Consider the following 22588-nt stretch of genomic DNA (forward strand, 5'->3'; position numbering starts at 1 on the left):
ATGGCGACGGTCGTAGTGGATAGTCCTCGTGCCTGGGGAACTGTTTTGGGTAAGTTTGCTTTTCCCTTTTCCACCTAGGCATGGTACTGCTGTGTTACAATTCGTCTTCCATGGTTATTTGGTGGATTTTCACAAACTTTTACTTGAACAATTTATGGTTGTAAACGACAATAGGATAATTGCAGATTCTTGTTATGAAATGAATTCCAGTAGCCAATGGCGTCTACCCTAGTGGTGGTATTAGACTTTTTTTGGAAGTTTATACTTTGACTCATATCAGCCCGTTTCTCAATGCATACCTGTGAAGCATAATATATTGTTCGTCTCAGATAATGGCTCTACCTTGAACAAGTATTGTAATTATGTGTGTTCTCATGCACCACCCTTTATTCACTCAAAATAAACAAGCAAGACTTTTTCCCTAATCGTGAAAACCGTCTTAGTTTGTGTTTGTGGCGCTTGGAGAGAGAGTTTTATATTGCGTCTTCAAACACTCAATTTGGACCAGTAACCAAGCATTAAAATAAAAATGCGCTTTGACTGCGTGCATATGTGTAACGACCCATCAGTGGTCGACGACATGCCTTGCAGCGGGTTTTATTTCCTCATCACCAATTTAATCGGGTCTTAAATGTCATATTTTAGATGCTAAGGAACCTTTTGCGCGGTCAATTTGGTTTACAGGGGTTCCCGCTACACAATATTTAACCGATGACTGAACTGTTATATCGTTTGTCTTTCACTACGCTGTAATGTCAGGGTTTATGCAAGTTCCTACTATACATAGAGCTGTGACACGACTTTTACACCCAAAACAATTATTTAAAATAGTAAGGCGATGGATATTTCCATGTGACATCGCTTGATATCTGTAAAAAGCGCAAAATAGATACCTTCACCCATGCTTCTCACTAACAGAGTGGTATCATTCAACTAAAAAGTAAACCTGCACACTTAAATCCTCCGGTGGCCTTCACACTTTGTACTTATTTGTCAATGGTAAATCTTTTAGCTTCAGTTTCCGGCTTTTTGAGCTAGCATGAACAGTTGGGTTCGATTTAGATGCCTGATAAGGTACGTCTCACGGATGAAACAGGTGGACGGTAGTAAAAGTACCAGTTGCTTAAGCTTCTCGTGTAGACACCGGTTTTAAGCTTGCAATACCGGTCCGCATTCATCATGAGATTACTTTCATACGTTCAATTGTTTTCTTTAGATCTCCTCATTGAAATCTTATAGAATCTTAGCGAAAACCAAATAAATATTTCGCTATTTTTGAGTGAAAATGTGAGCTTTTTACAGGACATTGGCAAACATCGAACTAGTCCCTTTTTGTTTTTGGCATCAATTGTCATGTGACCGAAATATTCTCTATGGTTATCCGGGTAGATCACAGCAACGACGTGTTGTCACTTGTTGTAACTTGTAAAATACATGGAATTGGATACTATGAATGGACAGGTATGTTCTGAAATGACTCAAATCACTTGATTGTATTGATGCATCACTCAAAGTGCAATGCGTCACACTAAGGAGTACTTCATTCTTGATAGCACCAAAAACTCACGTGTCGCTATTACAAAATATCATTCCGCATTAACATGTAAATGATAACTTTCAGCAACGCGAATGACAAATCATTTAGCTGACGCCTGCCTCAGCTCGGAGGGCAGTTACTCGGCGAATGTGCGCTATTCACTTGTATTAACAGCGCATGATGGACCATAAGCTCTAAAAGCTATCACTGTTTTTCACTTAACTTTCCTCACTTCTTTCACACCACAAAAAATGTACTATGGGAAAGGAACGTTCGCTGACTGACTTTTGACGGGAAATGGGTGTATGTAATCAGTCATTTATTCCCAAGCGATTCTTTTACTCATCACCCACATCACCATTCTGAGGCCCACGCACCACTTCGCCCCCAAAAGACGATATTTGCTGTGTATGGTGAAGTGTCGAAGCATTTGTCCGCCAGAACTTTTTAGCTTGCTGAAGGCCAAGCAACTAGAAGGTGTGCGATAAAAACATCTCCCTAAGAAACAATCGAAATTAGTCAACTAGTAGAAAGGAAGTTGCATTCTTGCAAGGCAGCGCAAGACCTCATATCGCATACTGCAGCAAAACATATCTGCTCGTGGCAAGACCCGCACCCTAGGATGGGGCGGTACAGCCTCTTCTGCTTCATCCCCGTCAGTTTCGCGGTCATATTTCGCAAAGTGATGATTACCATCCCTACTCGCGATCTGGCAGTCACATTCACATAATAAGTGAAATAAACAGATAGGAGTAGAATATGCTGTTGAACGAAAAGGAGGTGTCTCCTCAAGCCGGGATTTTTCTTTTTAAAAGTGAATTCCGAAGTTGTCCTGTGTCTCGTTCGGAAGGAAGGAGGGTTTCGATGGTTAATATTTCAGTAAAAGGAAGATTTTGGTGGGTCTGTATTTTTTTTTCAGGGAAAACAATTCCTCAAACTTATGCGGCTGTCTTTTATCTGCTGAAATTTTATTTAGTTCACTTGCACTGTGCTTGAATCCCATTTTTATGAGCAGTAATTTTACTGTTTTTGAACCTTTCTTCAAGTTATGCTTCGTATTTTGGGTTCAAAATGTAATGCTTACTCTTTTTCCATCAAAAAAAAATAATGTTTGAATTTGAAGCTAATTCTACGGTGTGTATGGATTGTTCTCATCGGAGATGTTGCAAAAATTTGATGATGATCTTATTTCGGTTTTCCAGCTTCGTAGATCGTATCCGATTCCAGATTTTGGTTGGAACCCATTAATGCATTTTCGGCTTAGTGCTTCGACCACTAAAAGTGATAAAACACTTAGTATACTTCCAAAATCCAACCTGGGAAATAACGGTGGCGGCAGTGGTGGCAATGGCGTGGTAGAGAGGGTGGGGCAGTAGGTACAACTGCAGACACCCACACGCATACGCACCACCATCCATCCGTTTGCCGTGGACAAGCCAAGTAATGCGAAACAGCCTTCCCACCCTACTGGTTGGCAGGCTCACAAAGACATGCTGCCATGGGCAAAAGGGTGCCGTGTTTACGTGGTATGTTTCTTACCGGCTGTTGTAACTGCTCAAACCGCGGAGTAAAAATAACAAAAAATATGATGCATTTTACAGGCCAAAACTCACTCTGCACCTAAGAGTAGGGCTGTTTAGGTCATTGAAGGTCTTAAGTACAAGCACTTCATTGGTCGACAGTCGCTCAGTTCAGTGCCAAACTCATCTTACGTCTAACACTACTCTTCAATTGAATATTCATAGAAATTGAAGACTAAAATAATGAGACATAAATACATCCTTGGTCGGTAATTTCTTAGTTCTGGCATTCCAATCAGTATCAAATTCATCTCTCTTGTTTGTTATTCTCAGTCTTCTTTTTGGCTGTAAGACAGTCAATGGTCTGCCATACCTGTTTAAAAGCTACTTGTAATGTGCTTGGGAGTAGTATGCTCCAATAAATTATAGACCTTACTGCTTATTTCCAGCACAAATGTCTCGTTAATCTGAGTCGTGTGTGTTTTCTTTGATGCTTCAATATCCCAATGCTTTAATGCTTTCTTTATCTTTCGGAAAACGGCATTAAAGACGGCTCATCTTACTGCAAGTCGCACTGTGACTGAACTGCTCCATGGGGATTGAAATTCTTCTTTCTTGTCTATGCGAAAACCGGGGATGTAGCACTATCCTAAATTTACATCCGAATTGTTTTTCTTTCGTCTAGGTGGTTTCATCGCAAACTTTCTGCTGGGTGGATTGGGCAAGTCATATGGCATCATCATGGATGCCTTTCAGGATGAATTCGAGGCGCCCACTGCGATATTCACCCTAACGGGTGGCATAATCTACATGCTTATGTTTATCCTTTGTAAGTCGCTTTACTCTCAATATCCACCTAGGCTCCCAGGGCACGGATTCGCACGTTCTTTACTTTCTTTTTCCTCTCTCAGCTATTTTGTTACAGGTTTTGAGAGCATAGCTTAGCCTATTTTTTCCTTTATTTCCTCTAAGCCAATTTCAATTTAATGGGTTGAAGCAGGCGGGACTGCCCAGTGGAAATTTTGAGAGCTTATTAAAGCAAAAATTTTACGCCATGGAGGCAATTCCGACTTATCACATCATTTTATGACCAGAAATGTTTATTTACCAGTCATTCAGTGTTAAAAAATCCCTCTAATTTAAAAAAAACAAATGAGTGAATCCACAAAGTGAATCACGGATTTAGCCATCATGTTTTGGGCTATGACCCCGGCTTACCGTTAGCGTAAAGGAGGGCTGGAAAGCTGCCAGTGGTAAAACGTCGCGGTTAAGCATACGCTATGAGAGATCTGTTATTTTATGTGAAACAGGCTTTTAAAGTAAGTTCCACCCATCCAATTCCCTCCTTGATCGATCATTGGAAGATGAGGCGAAAAGTCCCATGGGGCGGCCACTTTCCCTGACTGAGCCAAAAATCATCGTCTGAGTGTCTGATTTCCGAGTTTCCTTTCCTCAGAATTATTGTTTTTTTCGCTGCAACAGCTCCGGAGTCTTGAAATATAAAGTTCGATGGGCCTTTAATGCTACGCGAAGGGGAACAGCCAAATTTGTTAGAGTTCATAGACCTTAGACGCCTGTGAATGCCAATTGATAAGAGTACGTGGAGAAGGGCAATTTTCTGTGGTCCTACCTCTCTCACATGGACCAATTCTCCGTTCCCCTAATTCTGGTGACTTTTAAACACATTTCGTTTCCACAGGCTGAATGCAATGGCATGTGAAATTTACTTCTAGTTCCGACACATAGAATCAACAGGTACCCCATTAATTTTTCATCTGCTGCAATTTATTTTGCCTTTCGGTTTCAACCTGCTTTGATAGATGCATGGGTGCAGCAACTAATTTTCCGAGCGGTATTTTGGGCATTTACTCCAGTTGTTCGTAGTGACAGATCTTTGTTAAAAGTATTTACGACAAACTTATTTTGGTAAACAAGGTAATTATACAATCAAACGTGTATCCGTTAGAAATGATGATAAATGACTACCCCATGTGCGTTAAGTTCCCCTAAAAGTGAAGGTTTCGATCAATTTTCATTTCCTTTCTCGTTTTTTAAAAGGACAAGGAAAGGTTGTAATTTGTTTTTCGAATGCTAAGTAAAACCAATGCCTCTTATTATTCAGAGGGACATTCCTCCTGGTTTCGTTTTTTCTCCATTTGTTTCCATTGGGTATTTCGTGGCCTGAGCGTCTGTTTAACCGTAATTCGCGTAAATTGCACAAGGCGTATCCTTCTTAACCTCTTAAGTACCCTTACTTACTGAAGTAAAGTGAATACACTGATGCAACACGTTAGCGACAACTCATTTCCGTTTTGGGAAAGAAGCTAGTCTTTTGCACCCGATTTTATCCATTCCCGTGGTGTTCAAGGCAAAAAAGGGCACTTTTTAAAAAGTAGAAATGGCTTTTATTTTTTTATTTCTCATTTTTGAACGCACCAAAGCAATTAAACAGTGCTCAAAGGGCTTTTACATGGAAGAAAAATTGATAGCAAGACTGAATCATCCTGGAACAGCTGCCTTCGCCTTGTCATTGGCGCTGAAGTACGGAGAGGTGTCTTAGTGCCCAGTGTGGGTTGTGTTCATATTCATTAATCCTTGGGAATGATTGTGTTGAAAGTTTGTACAAGGAGGTTCGCATCTCGTACAGATCCACGGATGATTATGCGTCCGCCAGATGTTCAGAATCAGACAGGCGTCGGATGTGCTGTCTGAATGTTCACAAGAATGATTGCTGAGTTTTTGCATTGAGGGTTACCACGGTGGTGGAGGTAAGACCGTCTTCGACCGTTGACGCCAGTATAAATATTAGTGTCCCTGAGTGTCCTACAATGGCTTTACACTGTTCTTGAAGTCGTTTTTACGAATGGATATCCATGAGGACGAGTTTTATGCCTTGACTTTCAGGAAACTGTTAACCACCACACGCTGTACCCTCTTAGGATGCACTCAGTCCGGTCTTACCTATTAGTGCCTTGACTCGACTGGACTGTCCTCCTACATATATGGCGACTGAAAGTGACACTACTGCGTGTAGCATTGCCACAGTGGCATCTTTATTTTGCTGTGTACCTGTAAATTGGAATCCCCAGGTGTTGAGGCACCTTCGCCGATAGGTGCCTTACATTCTTTTTGCCAATCACCTGCATTGCATGCAGAGTTTGGGCTATCCTTGATCTCAAACTTGAGAATTATTGGAATCACAGTGGAGCTGGCAGAAAATCCTATAATCACGGCTCTTTTGCCCACTTCAGCCCTCCCAAACCACTTTGTGGTGCAGCGCATCGGTGATCGAGCGGTTGTGATGATCGGTGGTATCAGTGCCTGCATCAGTCTCCTTGTCGCTTCTGTCGCACCCACCGTCACTGTCTGGGCCATTGCCATTGGCGGAGGTGTAGGTAAATTATCTTGTTTGCGATGTCTTTTTCGTGGCACAGTTTACTGTGTTAGTACTTGATCAGATGATCAGACTGCTGTTATAAGTATCTACCGGTTCGCGTTTGCATTTAGATCGGGATAGCTGACCAGTTCAATACGCGCACTTGGAATAGAAATAAGCAGTGCGAATGGCTCATTATCTCCCTCTCCATTTTCAGTTTAGTCTCTTCTGCTTTATTTGCGACCAGTTACTGAAGTGGCCAATGTAGCACCAAGTTATTGGAGATGTCAGCATCACCATATTTCAGAATTGCTGCTTCCTAGTTAGCTTCAACGGTAAGAAACAAATTGAATTATAGCAAAATCAAGTAGTCATCATGCTTCAAGAATGTATTTAACAAGTTGCGAGGGAGTTTTAAACCAAACAGAATTTATACTTCGATCCTCAATCCAGCGTTCAATCATTACCATGAAAGTTGCTTCAGGATACAAGGATTTGTCACTACGGCTGAATCATTCTAGGCGAGTTTGCTTCACCTTGTGATTGCTACCTTGGAACTCATCGTGCGCAAAGGCTCCAAATTGCTCACTGCTCTTGGAGCACAATTCGTCTCTTGTGCATTTTATACCAGGTTTTACGCTGTTCCGACGTGCCAAATATGCACAGAAATGACCGCCTCGGTAGGGTACTGACGACCATCATGTCACTGGCAAAAGTGGGGCTGCTTTTGAAAAGCTTACACCATTTACTTACTTGTCTTACTGTTGATGACTGGGCATTCCACTGTTACCGTGTTGCGATTGAATTCGTCTGTCGAATCGAATGTCCGCGGGATTTACGCCCTGGATCACAGCATATTTGGTTCATCGCCACACATTGTTGCATTCACGCGCTACCCCTCGTAACCTCAGATTTTAATTCGTAATGTTTGGATTGGACCGGATTTAATCTGTGTGCCGTCTACTGTTATGCACTTGAACACACCTGAAACCTACCACTGTGGGTGGTAACACCACTATAGCATATCTTTTTGTATGAGGGTTTAGAATTAGAAGCCTTGATGTGGGTTCAGATTACTCTGCAGAATTTGCTTCTGAATCGCATCACTTTGTTCACACCATGCTCAACTTGGATTTGTTTATCTAGAGATGATTATCCGTCAATTTTACTGTGGACTGGTGGAAATGTTTTATTATTATTGTCCACAAAAAAAGGCAAAGAACCTCAGAAATTATTAGTGAGAAAGAAAACTCTATCGTCGTTGTATTAATTACTCCATAGAGCCTAAAATAGTGTCAATGCTTTAGTCGTACAAATGTTATCAGTCAATTTTGTTCATCTGCCAATTTCAACGGAGGGAAGGTGTAAATTATGACAACCACTCAGGGTTGGGAGAAAAGATCACATTGATAGCTAAAAATATGAGCGGGAACCGGAACCCTACCATATCGGTTTTATTATCTCCGGCACGAAGAAAGTAAATTATTTTATGTTTAAACAATTCGTTCCACGGACACAAAGTGAGGTTGGGGGTTGGACTTACAATACTAATACGTTTTGTTTTTGGGTAGACGCCTTCTTGCATTCTACGCTTCTTAAAGGTTTTAACGAAAGACCCCATTTTCCGATAGCTTACCACCCATAGAAAAGGATATTTGGGATTCCATACGCGCATATGCGATCATATGTTGCGAGGGTCTTGTCCTCGTGTAGAAATTGGAAATTAATTTTGTGTGATGTACCTCAAGACCAGTGAAAGACAGTGAACGATGTCTTCTATTTTCGCCCTAAGAAAGTGGTCTCAAGAAGTTCAGGGATGGGCAAGAGTAAACAGTTTGTTGATTATGGACTCTAATTTGCCCGAATTTGGGAATAAAATTATGCCTCCATTGATAAAGCACTGTTTCTTGGCTTTTTTTTTGTTTTAAAAAGCTGTCTTTGCCTTGCCAATGAGTCGAACATTGTTGTTGTATGTTCACGAATTTCGTTTTAATTCCGGTACGTCGGAATAACTTCAATGCTTCTTTTTAGATCTTGTTGAATTTCAGTGAGGAAAATAGATACGTTCTTGTATTGTAACTCAATCCAATTTTCCAGTTCAATATCACTGTCCATTCCTTGGTGGGAGATCGCCAGTTTTCGCTCGATGCGATCCCCCTCGTCCACTGGTCTGTCCACGAAATGGGGCGTAGGAAAGGAAGCCAATGCTGCGCTTCGATGTTAAGGTTGAGATACAGTGACGTATCAAAAATCCACCGGTTTTAACTGCTTTGTGATTCAGACGTGGACATCCCCTTTTTAAACCCCCTGATTAATGATATGGAATCTCTGTGATGCTCTCGTCGATCCCTATCCCCCTATGCTTTTTTCGTCATTATTAACTTTCAGGTTGACAAAATAGTACGTGATTTACATTTCTAATAATCGAGGAAATGGTAAAATCTTCCTGTAGTGCAGAATCCTTAAAATCGACCCGTTTCGATAACTTTAAGGCGAATTTTGAGATGATCCATCTAAAATACGTCTTCTTTCTGTTTGCGACAGGAATGAGGAAACAAATTTTTTTGCAAAATTTTTAAATACTCGAGTCTTTTGGTTGTACACAGTGTGTAAGCGTGTATGGCCTTGCGTGAGTGCTTGTAATGTCAACAGCGCGCAAGGTCTCGGTGACTCATTGGATGCTGTTCCTAAGACCGTGAACGGATAATCTTTAGAGAAGAATTGTCCTCCTTCAACTGCGAAGTTGTATGTAAAGAGATCATGGGGTTTCTGCTTCTGCGCTTTACTATGTAGGTCTGTTGTCGTGGTTTTTTACCTTATCCATTTCCCTTCTAAGGTATCTATTCAATCAGCTGTCTTGTTTCGGATTACATCGTTAATGGAAATGAGGCTAAAGCAATTGCCGTAGTATGGTGCCCGGGCTACTCTTGAAGACATTATAGCATATGCTGCGTTTATTCCCACTGTGCAATACAAGTAGTACAGCACAGCAACAATAAGTATATTACAGACAGCAGAACGGAGCCTTAAACCTCCAGCTTGGTGGCTGAATCACGGAGAACTGAGGGGAAAATACTATTCTTTGACAGTTTTAACTATTCCAGAATCATTTTTTGCATTTGCATTCCCATTTACTAACCGCATGAATGAGAACGCCTCTTGACCAGAAATGGTTGTTCTTTCAACAAACCATTCCTCGATTTAAAGTGCCTAAGTGAAAAGTGCAATTATTATTTGGGCTTAGCTGAGCTCGAGGCACAGATTTTCCTGTTACAAGGACGTCTTGGGGGTACCGTTTGCTGCACGACCCTCACTAACAAACATCACCCCATATTTTGATTGTTTTTGTGGTTTTTATCCGTTATTTTTTCGGTGACGTTTCAATATTCACTACCATGAACCATTGCAATCTCGCAGCTTGGGTTTTTCTAGTGTCTCTATTCGAGCTGTGGTTTTCATTGAAGTATATTTTGTTCCCATCGCTATTAAAAGTACTCAAAATTACTAGTAAATCGGATGCTTGTACATCTAGGCTACTACTGCTTCTGCTAGTGGGTTCCCACACTTTACGATTTGCTTGTTAGTTGATAATGTCGAAATATTTCAATAATTTATCCTAAAATTCAAATTCTATTTCCCTTTATGGGCTTTACTGAAAGGTAGAAATTATGGATGATGGCGTGAGCATGTTGGATCAATTGGGGAAGTTTGTCCTTTAAACGGCATGGGCTCATTTGCTTGACACCCTTTGCCTATCGAAGAATATTTATCGCCACTTTGATTATTCGGATCGGAATTTGCAGGCTTTCACCCATTCCAAACACCCCTTTTTCTTCTTATTTTACCCGAATTACGCTTTTGTTTATCGCCGTTTTCAAGAAAAGTTTAAAATGTTGTCTTAGTTGCGTTGAGTTTCAAACTCGGTAGCTTGACCTAACTGGTAGATCTGATTGCTGCTAGCGTTTATTAACGGTTTTCAAATGTCTAAGCATTTTTTTCTATGCCACTTATTTTCAAGCTATCTTCATTGTATCGACAGCAGCATAACCAGTTGCTTCCGTAAATCGTGCAATTTTCAATGGAATTCACCTTTTTTCTCTGTATTATATCTCTCAAATCTAACCCCTACCAAAGATTCTTGTCATAAATTTAGCGGCCGCCAAACTCAGAATACCAGGTTCCCGAAAGAACCTTGTGGCAATGCGATGCTGAAACGAATGAACTTACTAAGCCAGGCCTTAATCATCAACGGCCCGCCTGGAGTACGAAAATCCGTTAACAAATTCAAAATCCACATAGGTCCCCATAATTAGATGACCCTAAAAATAAACAGTTATTTTTGTTTGTTTGCTTGTCGTTTCCACCTATTTTCACTGCAGCCTTTTAGAAAATACTGTAGTATAAAATATGTGCTTATTTGCTTCGTTTACCCTTAGTTATAAGGTAAGAGAACGCGACATTTAATTCCTCGAATGACCTTTAATTTCGTTGGGACTTTATCGAATGGGGTCGATGGCAATGCTATTTTATCGTGACTTGCCTATTGTGACATCAAACTGGAATTAGAACCCCAGGAACCTTAATAACTCCCATTTTTGTTTCCAGAGTAGATCATCTTGAGATTTGCCTTTCATCAACTTTATAATTCGCACGCAATTGGGACATCAAAGATCGGTTACCACCCTGTTAAACCCAGTAATAATGCATGAAGCACATGCAGGCATAAGCATCACCACATTGACTCAAGGGTTATATTTGTAACCATTCGATTTTCTACTCAGGTTTCTCCTTCTCTTGTGTCTACTTTAACATCTTCTCGGTGGTTGGCCGCTGCTTCCGCGAAAAGCTGGGCCTCGCCAACGGGTTGAGCGTGGCCGGTGTGTCGGTGGGTCAGATGGCCTTTCCCAGTCTCGTCACCTTTGTGCTGCAGCGCTACGGGGTGCGCATGGGCACCCTCATCATGTCGGCCTTCTCATTGCATCTTTGCGTCACCGCGGCTCTCATGCCACGCCATGTGGTGGACGCCGTCTCCGAGGCAGATATTGCTCCCAGCTCGTCCTCAATCTCCCGACGTATGGAGGAAGAACAGGAGGAACCCTATTCTAGTGTTATCCCCAGTCCTCTGGGAGGTAGTGCTGATGACATTGAAACAAAGGAGATTGATTCCATGCTGCAGCATAGGTAAGGTCGCCCCTCGCTCTCTTCTTTCATACTTTGTGCCTACAAACTCTGGTTCAGTGGTTGGGTGGTTTAAGTAAAAACCACGTAGAATAAGTAGATCAATTTAAGCGCTTACTGTGTGATTATTCCAATTTTGGAGTGCTAAATGATTGACCTAGAGAAGTTGTCAAGACCCTAGTGTTTTCACATTGCTGGTTGTTTTGACGAAATGTAAACAAACCCAATCAGCAGCCAGTACACTTTTTCTCATGTGTGTGAAGTATCCAGCACAGTTCTATCAAATTGTACCCAAGTATATGTCTAGATTCATGTGATAAGGCGTTCCCACATTCGTGGAGTTGAAGCAAGTTGGTACTCCTGTGAGCGGCATGTAGTAGTAACTGGTAGCTTTGTGGATTAATCAGGCCAGGTAGATCACTGACAGGATATCATAAATGCGCTATGCTGCACCCAATATTGTGAAGACACTTCCATCTCTATCACATTAGAGTTTGTCCACTTGGCAAGCATTTTTAACTCCATCATATAATCACCATTGATCTTGAATATCGGAAACGCATGTGGGTATACTGAATACTCTTGAGAGCATTTTCGTCTCTGTAACGTTTGAATTCTTAGATTATCGTATCAGAAATACTCTAGAATGCTTTTAAGTTTTTATGAAACCACTTTCGTGGCTACTCCTTGTACCCAAGTCACACGGATTTCGCTGATTTTTGAAAGTCCTATCGATGCTATTACTTGGAACTTTGTACCGAAGATCTTAAGGTCTTCCAGATTGCATACTTTACAGAAGAATGTGGTTGAGATCAAATTCTTTTAAGAACCACCGAGTACATAAAGAAAGCCTAACACTTAGAGGTATGCCAGTTTTGCGGCTAATATAGCCTCTTGCTGGCTTCTGATGGAGTTGTTAGTCCCACTCATGCCTTGATCCGCACTTAGCTTATGCAGTTAACCCTTTATATCTCATGCCGAAAATTTAAGCGTTTAAGTATTTTACTGTTAAACCAACTAAGCCCCTCAGAATAAATGAGAAGTGAAAATACACATCCGGTCATTTATAATTTGTTCGTTTGGTCGGCCGTTCGCTTCTCTTCGATTTCAAAGCCTAATTTCGGGGTTGTCTGTTTTTCTTGGTTTACGCAAGTTTCGACAGAAATCTCGGTTTGCGAACAGTTCACTATCAATGTTTATAAGTGGTTTTCCATCCACCTTTCTCCAGTGGCACTCATCGATGCCAGCCGACTTCGTTGGGTTCTTAATCCGAAATCATTGTCGGCTGGCTTTGCGTTCACTGCCATCTTATTCGTTTACAATATGCAAATAGCAAAGCCTCTTTTTTGTTTGCTTTTTTTTAGATTGGAACCGCTAGTATTTCGGCCATGCGAATGAATGGAATATGGTAAATATTTATGTCAAGCGACTCCTGCATCGCACTACAGACACCCTCAGTCCTGTATGCAAAATTGAGTGATTTGCCACGCAAGCGCGCGCACGCTTTCACTTCTAGCCTTGAAAGGGGACGACGCATTTTGTTGCCAAATTTGATGAATCATTCACGCAAACGAGGTTGTTTAGTGGCTAAATTGTTCTCCAAGTCTCATGTCCGGGTGCGTTCCCTTCTCGTTTGGTTGTCCGCGTTCCTGGCGTACTCCAAAATGTCTCTTCTTATTTTAGTGAAGTGGGAAAATTTCACATGAGCCGGCACCTTTGACGTTTTATGACATCCAAATGAGCGTGTAAGACATTCCATCTATACACCAAAGTTCTCCTTAACCCGATAAATTACATCGGTTTTGCGAACGACTTGGGAATACTACTTACTGGACCCGGGCACTGTCATTTGCATCCCTGCACTCGCGGCACTGTTAAATCCTCCTTGCGTGCGCTTGCGTGTTCCGTCCGGCTTTAATGCTAGACGTAGGTGCGCTGTCATCCGATTTACCACGGATCACACAATTAGTGTTAGTGTCATCTACATCGTATAACCTGCCGAACTTCAGTCACGGAAGTCGCTCTCTCCATTTTCTATCAAAAGCCATTAAGCCAAAGTAGTTTGAATAAAAATAAAAGGGAACGACGATGAATGGGTGGAAAATCTGTATAGGATACCCAGTTGTCTGCTTTTAGTAACTCAGTGGCCCGTTTTGTCTAGTTTATCGGTCATTCTTGTGAGGAACGCAAGACTGAAGAGTGTTCTTGTTGTCGAATACGCCAATATTGCAATTGTTAAAATCTTTCGAAGTTAGAGTGCAATCAATAACTGATATTCCATAGGGAATTTCAAATTTGTTCAGTTGTCTCAGTATTTTCAAATTATATATCCTTATTCGTATACGAAAATTGAACGAACTGATGGAGTTACTATCGTAGTGGGAGCCACGAATATAAAGTAGAACTGTAAAGGATGTGGTACGATAAAAGGAGATAGCTAAATTATTGGTGATTCTCAAATCACCTTTTTGATTCCATAAATGAATTTAAATTGCTATCTTTTTTAGTAAATTAGCCCCTACATGGTCTTGTGCTGTTATTAGTTTGGAGTTCTAGAAAAACGTATTAACGTGGTTCAAAATATCTTCTCAAGCTCAGTGTTTCTGCCACTCGAAATCGTTCATTCAAAAAATGGTGCTTATATAAGGTCTCGGCTTGTCAGCAAGGCCTTTTAGGATATGCTCTTATTCTGCCCTGCATTCTTGACTTTGTTAGGCACTGCTTAGCGAACAGGTGCCGATGTTACTTCCTGTTTTTGCTGTAAACGATGTGATATGCCTAGGTTGTCCTTCTTAGTTTCGGCCAACCGTGATCGGTGTTAGAAAAACCTTTGTTTTATTGTGGACTCTGAAAGCCGAAACTATTAGAATTACACGTTTTTTTAGACGATACTTGCAGATGAACTTTTGTAGCAGTTTGTTTAACAATCTATCAGTCCTATCTTCTTCAGTTATAGCAACTCTGAATATCTATTTATTGGCTCCTGATGGTTAGCAAGTCCTACTACTACTGATTTACTCCCACCCGGGCCGGCTGTTTAATTATCAGAGTAGTTGTTAGCAAAAGATTTTTGTTGGAGAGGCGGCCATTTTTTGACGCCACATGTCAACTCTAGCTTCCGTCTGTTTGGTCTTACTGTTAAATAATGTGCTGCTTTTCCCATAGGACGACTGCAATTGCACAAAGGTGGCACCGATGCATTTAGTTTGCAATAGTTTTCCATAAAGCATTTTTTGCAGCAATTTCTCCCTGTTTTACTTTGAAGTTGTTAATCCTAACAGTCCTCCTTCTCATGTCTTTTGCTAGTCAGTGTTCGGTAGACGTGGTGAAATCCCGCCTAGTTTTCTACTACAACGCTTGGGTTTATGGATTTGGTGCATTCTTCGTAAGGAAATACTCAGCTATTCCACACACCTTTGTCAGAAATTTAAGCTAAGTTCACATCACTTCAAGTAGAGACTAATCACGTTATATTCTGAATCATTCTTACCCCACTCTCATGGACGCATCTAGATAACACTTCGGCACTATAATGGTTTTTGAAAATACACAGTGAAGAGGTATTTTGAGGACTAAGTGTAGGGGCTACAATATTTTTTTTATCTCCAAGGATCTTATAAACCAAGTGAACGTGGAAGTAACTTTATAATGAACGTGGAGGAGATTTGAGATGCCATTAAGATACAAAGCATGAGCAAATATTCATCCTTTAGTGGAACCATAAGGGATTGGACTAGTCTGGCCAGTCAGAAATAGAATTAAAATAGATGTCCTGCTACACAGTCCTCATTTTGAGCTCATCATCGGCGCTGTCTGTGGTCACTCTCCTGTTTCGGCCACCATATGGAGATTGAATATAGCATAGCCACACACGGTAAGAATACGAAGATCATGCAATGTCTTTCATCAAGTTAAAAAGACCACCGATATCAACGATGGTGGTGCATTGTTTCGATGTCAGTGGATGCATCTTTAATGTCATTGTAGGAGATCCATTTACCATATGTCGCCAAAGGCTCGACGGTGGTTGCATTTTACGCTTCAAACTTTTCTCAGAAACATTTGCCTAAAGGCAAAACCGTTCAACAAAGTGCACAAAATGAAGTAGCTTTGCTGGCTTACGTCTTACATTCGTTCCCCATTTCCACTCAGTTTGCATTTTGAAAATACGTATGGGAGTGTAGTGTGTTTAAGTCATCTTTTTAATATTTGCACTGTAAGCAGTTCGATTCTATCCAGTAAAGTTTCGCGCCATCACTATTCGTTATGCACTACCTAGGATTGGAGTAGTTGACGTGATTTTGATAGTTCTCCTGCCTTGAAGTTACTTCGATCCGGCCATCCACACTGTCTAACATCCATCCATCTCTAGTCAGGTGCAGTATTCTGGTGTAGTACCACGGATAGCATATTTGACGGGAACAGAATCCTTGCCTTTAAATTGACGGCTCACATTTCTCGTCCCACACAGAGACGACGCCTCAGTAACGTATTCTCATTCCCCGGTGAGGGGACACAAAGGAGCCAGACTGGCGACGGCTCTCCTTATAATCTACGTCATCGGCAAGGTGTTTGCGGATAATGGTGATGTGGGAATATCCTTCATTGCTCCTCCATACGGTTCCCAAATTGGCTTCTCTGCTCACACGGTAAGTCGTGTCATAATATCTGAGTGGTTTGCCTATCTTCATTCGTTCTAATTGGTTTAAAGTTGTTACATTTATAGAATAAAGGTGATTATCTTGCTGGATATTTGTTAAATTATCCAGTTTTAAGCTGATGCTATTTGGGAAGTGCTTGGGACCCACATCTAGTGTTATACAGTCAACTTTGCCGTGTTTAAGAGAGCTGATCTTCCAGAAATAGGCGAATCCGTGGTAAATACAGTAGATAAGAAAAGGTTTTATTGAAGATACAGTACATATTTTATTAAGCGCATTCTTCATCGCTACAGCTTCAGTCGTATTTGCAGTTCATTATTTTCCTAGATTTACATGCAGTCTGAATAGCCTTTCTGACCCACAATATTTTTCAAACGGCTAGCAGTTTTCACCTTTCCCGCTAATAAACTACAAAGTCTCCATTAGATTACTCAATTACTCTGGTTTTATATTCTCTAGCTAAGTTCAAATTTCCAAAGAATTTATATCTTGTACGAACACATTGTTTTTCGTTGCAAAAGTATGCATTTTTATGGTGCTGTCAGAAGCTCGTTAATTCATCAAGCCATTAAAAACTGGTTAATGGCAAGTATAGGCGTGCAAGAAGGTACTTTAGTACCGCATTCTTCGGATAAGCTAGTCCAATTTTGTCCAAACTAGAAGGGTTGGTGAGGGGTGAGAATTTGTTAAAGCATTAGTAAATAGGCTGACGCCTGTTTTTCTGTCAAAATAGTTCTGCGATTTCAAGTGAAATGTATTATTGTTTATAGATCCGAGTTTAATTCCCAAACGCTAATTCGTCATTTGCTTCAGTGACTAGGACAATTCAAACGGGTTAGAAAAGAACTTTTTAGTTTAGCTTTTGACTTACTGGTTCACTGGCTACCATTATAGCCTCTGCCCCATCTATGTGGATATGAGTTTACCCTACCAGTGTTTGGTAAACCTTACTGCAGTTGGAGAGATTTCGATTTGATAAAATGGCAGTATTCTTCTTAGATGGGTTAAATCCAATCTCCCTGTCAAAGTAGCCTTAACTTAACTTTGAAGTGAAAAGTTTACTTCTCCCCAAGATTTCCAAAGCGATTTCCCAAACGGAAGTTTACACATTTAACTCCGTTTCAGTTTTGCCGAGTTATATGAGTCGTAAGAAAAAACGTATATTTTATCATAGGTTAATGCAATTCCATTTAATCTTAGATTTGCAGATGGGCGAATTACAGCTTAGGGCTATCAGTCATCTACAATAAAGTAATTTATCAATGATAGGTATCAGGTGGACAAAAATGTTTGGGGAATTGCCGATATGGTTTGCTAGGATGATTGGTTGTCATTTGTGGGAACCTGTCAATTGTAGAAATCTGTGTGATTGAGCATAGACTGCACATAAGCACAGGTATGATCAGAAATACTTTAAGCAAATAATTTGATCTTGGGAACGAATCACCTGAAAATTCCACGTTTTGCGTTCATAAGTACCCCTTATTCTTAGTAATAATGAAGAATTACTTGGCCTTAGTGAAAATATCATTCGAGATTAACATGTAAGCAGCAAATCTCAGCAACGTGTAATGTGAGTGGTGAAACACATAACTGACTTGTGAAAACCATTAAGCAAATGGATTCCACTCGCGGGCAATAAAATTCAAGGACCGTCAATTAAATCTTCACTTCTTTCACGCTATCAAAACGTACCACTGACAAAGGCACGTTTCCTGCCTGACTTGTACCAAGGAATGGCCGTTGTGTTCCAATGTCTTGGGGCAATGAACATATCATCTGTTAGTTATTTGTAAGCGATCCTTTACTTATTTTTTTGTATTGTAGACTAACTTGGCAATAGCAGTCGCGGGGGTAGTGGATCTCTTTTCAAGACTCTCTTTTGGCTGGCTGACCGATAAACCGATGTGCAAGGGTCGTAGAGGTACCTTCCTTGCAGCAACCTGGCTCGTTGAGTCTGCGGTGGCCATCGCTTTTGGACAGATTACCGGTATTGGATGGACCCCTAAGACCTTTTCTTCATTCTCAAATCAAGGAGTAAGAGTGACTTTTTCCTGTCCCCAGAAAGTGTTTTCTGTGGATGCTTCTTTGAAGTACTGGGGTTCTGAGCGATGTTTCTGCCCACTTCGGTAAGGCTGTGGCTTTGCAATAGAGGTTTGGTGCCCCTTTGTGTCGCTTTACATGCGTATTTACGTAACTTTCTCATAGACGCGGACGAGGAATGATAAACTAATGGTATAGCTACTATAAAACTCATATGATTACATACCCTGTTAAAGTCAATATCATTCTGCTCTTTGGAGAATGTTATGAGACCAACAGGCACTTGAAACGCAAAATGGTGAAAAATAAGCAGTTTTTTTGCCTGTTATCTGCTCGAGTGCAATGATTGAAAAAAGGCGACTTTTTGTGAATTTAAAATAACCATTTAGCTGCTTTAGCGATCTTTTTCCTTCGAGGAAACCCGCAGCCTGTCGCATGTTGTATCCATCACGATGATGTGACTTTTCAGGCTCCAAGTGTGAAATGCCACACTCTAAATGCGTGGCAAAAACCAACACGCAATTGAGTAGTAGGATTTGCCTTCATTTTGGGTGCCATTATATCCTTTTTTATGGATAAACAAAATGTCATCAAAATATTTCACGAATCTGGGTTTCGATCTCCTCGAGTCACCGAAGTTTAGCGATAAATAAATTTCGTTCACTGGGGAGGCAAAGGATAATTCACGCTTCATTCTAACTGCATTTAAGACAGTATGTAGTTTTGAGCAAAGATATTCTATCGTCTTCAAAACTGCAGGTTCATTAACCCTTATTCGTTTCGAATATGATGACTAATTCGTAATTTAGAATGAAACCGTTGCATCTAGAGGAATAAGGCTGCTCAATCATAGAATGGATTTTAGTGCAAAAATAAGACCAAAAGCCACCCTTCGGTTGTTCGGTCTCATTTTCCAAATCACTCCTTATGCTACTGCTGTTTCTGGGTCCACCTTGAAAATAAATTTCTCAGAGTAAAGTCAGTTTTATTTTATTACTTCCTTTTGAGATACTCGTTTTGCAAATCCGTTAAAAACGTGCGTATGGGAATGTGTTTTGAATGGTTGGTAAATAAGCAAATTTTGGCATTCCTTTACCTTCATGCTCCACTTTTCCTCATTGCGTCACTGCTAAGCTAGTCCATTACACTTGTGTGAACTTCCGATGCCGCCTTCAATGAGTGCACTTATTTAGCTACTATGGTAATGGAATTTCTAGTTTTTCCTTAATTGCATGTTATTTTCAACTTTAAGCACTTTCTTCACTTTTAAAGTGGGGGTTCCTCAGCCTCATCTTTTTAGAAGCACCCTCCTACTAGCCTCACTTTGCAGTCATTGACAGCTCTCGATAATGGAGATTGCTTTACTGTTAAACTCCTTTCTCAAGGGTTAATGCAACCTCCACAATTTTGCTTCGTCCCTATCTGAGAAAATGCTTCTTCTTCACATTTTTGTCCGTTACTACCTACAGCTAATAGGCTATCGCAAGAAAGCTTTTTTCAACAACGGCTTTCTTAGTGCCGGTTTGTTAATTTTGAGAATAATATCGTTTTGAAAACTTCTAAAGCGAGCGAGTGCTCAAGTTCAGAGATCTGATGCCAAATTAAATAAAAGAGTAAAAGTCTAAAAGTTATGGGCTTTCATTGTTGGATACATTTCTCTCATTTGTGTATTTATTCAAAGAGATGTAAGTCGGTTTATTGGAGGGTAAATATTCCTCAAAAGTGCCACTATTAATCTATTAGGTTCAGTTTTATTTTGGAGTTCAATCTGATTCCATGGATGAAACCTAAAATCATCATTGAATTCTGTGTACCTAGGTAACTATTATAACTACACAAAAGGATTCGGGGACCATTAGTCAGAGTGATCCAAATGGCATGCCGTGCCATGAACACGATAGCCCAATCGCGGGAGATTGAAGATTCCACGCAGTTAAATATGTTATGACGCATTTTACGTAGCATTGCTATTGTCTTCATCGCTTACGATTTCATAAACTTATATAAATCCGCTACTTCCAACTAAAATATTTGTAGTGGATGAGTTTTGGTAGTTGAATACAAATCCGTTTACGTGGTGCCACTTGTGTTTGAAATTTTTAGATACGCCGCAACACCTATTCTAAGTAGAATTTAAAATCGAATTTGGAATTTAAAGTTCAAATGACGTCACACTAAAATCGCAAAGTATGTGTTTTTCTCTATTTACAGTAGGTGAAAAGTGTCAGCTTTCTAGTTTCACTCATTTGGTTTGCATTCTTTAGCATAATCGTTCCTCGCTTTAACTGATTGTTTATATCAAACGAAGGTGCCATCCCGCTTCCGAGTTGACCTGTTGTTTATACAGACCCTCGCGGCTTGCGCAATCCGCACGGCGCCACAGCCGCCAAAACTTTTTAACTATGAAAATTGACAATTGCTTTGGGAGGTGTTTCAGAGTTCGTTTATTTTTTACACCTGTCAGCCGACAGGAGCTGGTTCTTTCCTGTGGTACTACATGGCCTTCGAGTCTTTCCCAATTACGTGATGAGGGGTCCCAGTCTGGAATTTTTTAATTGTAAATATATGATTGAAGTAAACATTTTACCACATGGTTCTATTCCTGTTTTCGACATCGTTGCCATCACTTACCCTTTTCACACATTTGCTTCCTGTGAATTGAACCCAGAAACGAGGATACTGCAAATGCATTTTCAACATTGCAAGAGCGTTTATTGGCTCATCAGTGGCAGTACATTCTGTGAATCTGTTTAGAACACCTAAATGCCGCACTCCTTCTTAGACCTTCATCGAGAGTGAAAAGTAGCTCTAAAGGCCTGCCGATACCTTGGAGCGGGCATACCTCATACTCATTTGTGTTCATTTGACAACAACATAAGGAGTATCGTGTCATTCTCTACTCTGTTTAAAACGAAATGGTATGCATTTCTCTAAGGGGCTCTTCCATTAGAATCTAGTCTTGCTCAGTCACTGGCCATTATGCAGAATCAGGGCTTGGGATGTCGCAGAAGTTGACAGTTTTGATAGCCTTTTTGTTGTGAGTCTCTACAAATTCCACCATTTGCAGTGGATATTCCTCTTCTAACCACAAAAGTCTGGTTTTTTGTTCTTTCTTATTGATTATGCTTACTGCTGGCACCGATGTAACACCCGTGTCATCTCGAATCCGGAAGCAGGTTTGCCAATGTGGCGAAGAGTTGGGTTTATTTAGGTTTGAACGAAGCATGATGGAGCCAGCGTGGTGACTGAACTGTACAAATTGAAGAGTCCTTGTGAATGAATGCATAAGTAAAATAAATGTTTTAATACAGATTTAAGATTCCCTCCCTTCCACAATGAGTACTTTGAGGTAGGATGAATGCAACCCCTACTAAATTCGAAGTCGACTTTCTATTATAGAGGCTCCTCAAGGGCTCCCCAACAAACGCACAGACGGCAGCGTACTACATCTGCTTTGCACTGCAAGGCGTATGTAGCGGGACCGCAATGACGCAAATGATAATTGTCCTCTCCGACTGGGTTGGCCCGGAACGCTTAGCTAAGTCTCTCGCCATCATGATGGTCAATCTTGGCCTACTGTACGTGCCTGCTCAGGCTGTCATCGGTGCGTTTCCACAACTCCAATGCTTACTTCTACCCAAGCTTAGCATAATGATGCTCAGTTTTTAAATTACAAGGATTTTTGAATCAAACTGAGGCTTACTTTACAGCTGCACATAATAAAGCTACCACCTACTGCGTCCTGTAATAAGTACCAAGTGTATTCTGTCCTACACTACAAGGCCCGTGCTGCCAGTCGGCACATGTGTCGTGTTTAAGGCAATTCACTTCAAACAGCTGTAGTCAAGATGGCAGGCTAAAATGGTAGTCAATGCATTCATGTGGCATAGAAGATGCGGTGATAAACTGTTTCTTGTGAGCAAATACGAAGAACTATTCCAAAAATTTACGCATACGGAAGATTTCAAGCACACGGTGATAGGATGATCCACTTATCAGCTGTTAGATAGTTGAAAAAAAAATGCCAACAACTTGAAAATGCTAGACTGTGCATCTGTGATTGATGGTCCTGTTCGTGACGGATCAGGTGTCGGCAGTCATTTCTGCAAGCATATAGCCAGTGCTTGGAGCGCCTGTCTAATCTTGGAAGAATCAGTCTGCGAGAGCGGCGAAAGCAATTGTTTGCAGACATGCCCAATTTTGAAAGGTTAGTGCGCTTTTAGTGTCGAAGCAGCTTTTGACCTTTGACCAGTGCAGAAGAGTTGGGAGATTT

The 22588-nt window shown here is 40.8% G+C and overlaps 1 protein-coding gene across 1 annotated transcript in view; it reads left to right on the forward strand. All coding sequences in view use genetic code 11, as the record gives it.

Annotated features, from left to right (window-relative positions):
• Window positions 1-22588, forward strand: part of EGR_01197 (Monocarboxylate transporter) — a gene marked incomplete at both ends in the record, with an annotated part of 24552 nt that continues 1964 nt past the window's right edge. The window contains 8 exons of the mRNA XM_024490446.1: window positions 1-49; window positions 3743-3886; window positions 6309-6499; window positions 10587-10695; window positions 11215-11614; window positions 16083-16260; window positions 18100-18309; window positions 21715-21919. Of these exons, the coding sequence (XP_024355265.1) occupies window positions 1-49; window positions 3743-3886; window positions 6309-6499; window positions 10587-10695; window positions 11215-11614; window positions 16083-16260; window positions 18100-18309; window positions 21715-21919 (1486 nt within the window). The remainder of the gene's footprint in view (window positions 50-3742; window positions 3887-6308; window positions 6500-10586; window positions 10696-11214; window positions 11615-16082; window positions 16261-18099; window positions 18310-21714; window positions 21920-22588) is intronic.

The sequence above is a fragment of the Echinococcus granulosus genome (genome assembly GCF_000524195.1).
Source record: "Echinococcus granulosus chromosome Unknown EG_S00004, whole genome shotgun sequence".
Taxonomy (NCBI): Eukaryota; Metazoa; Platyhelminthes; class Cestoda; order Cyclophyllidea; family Taeniidae; genus Echinococcus; species Echinococcus granulosus.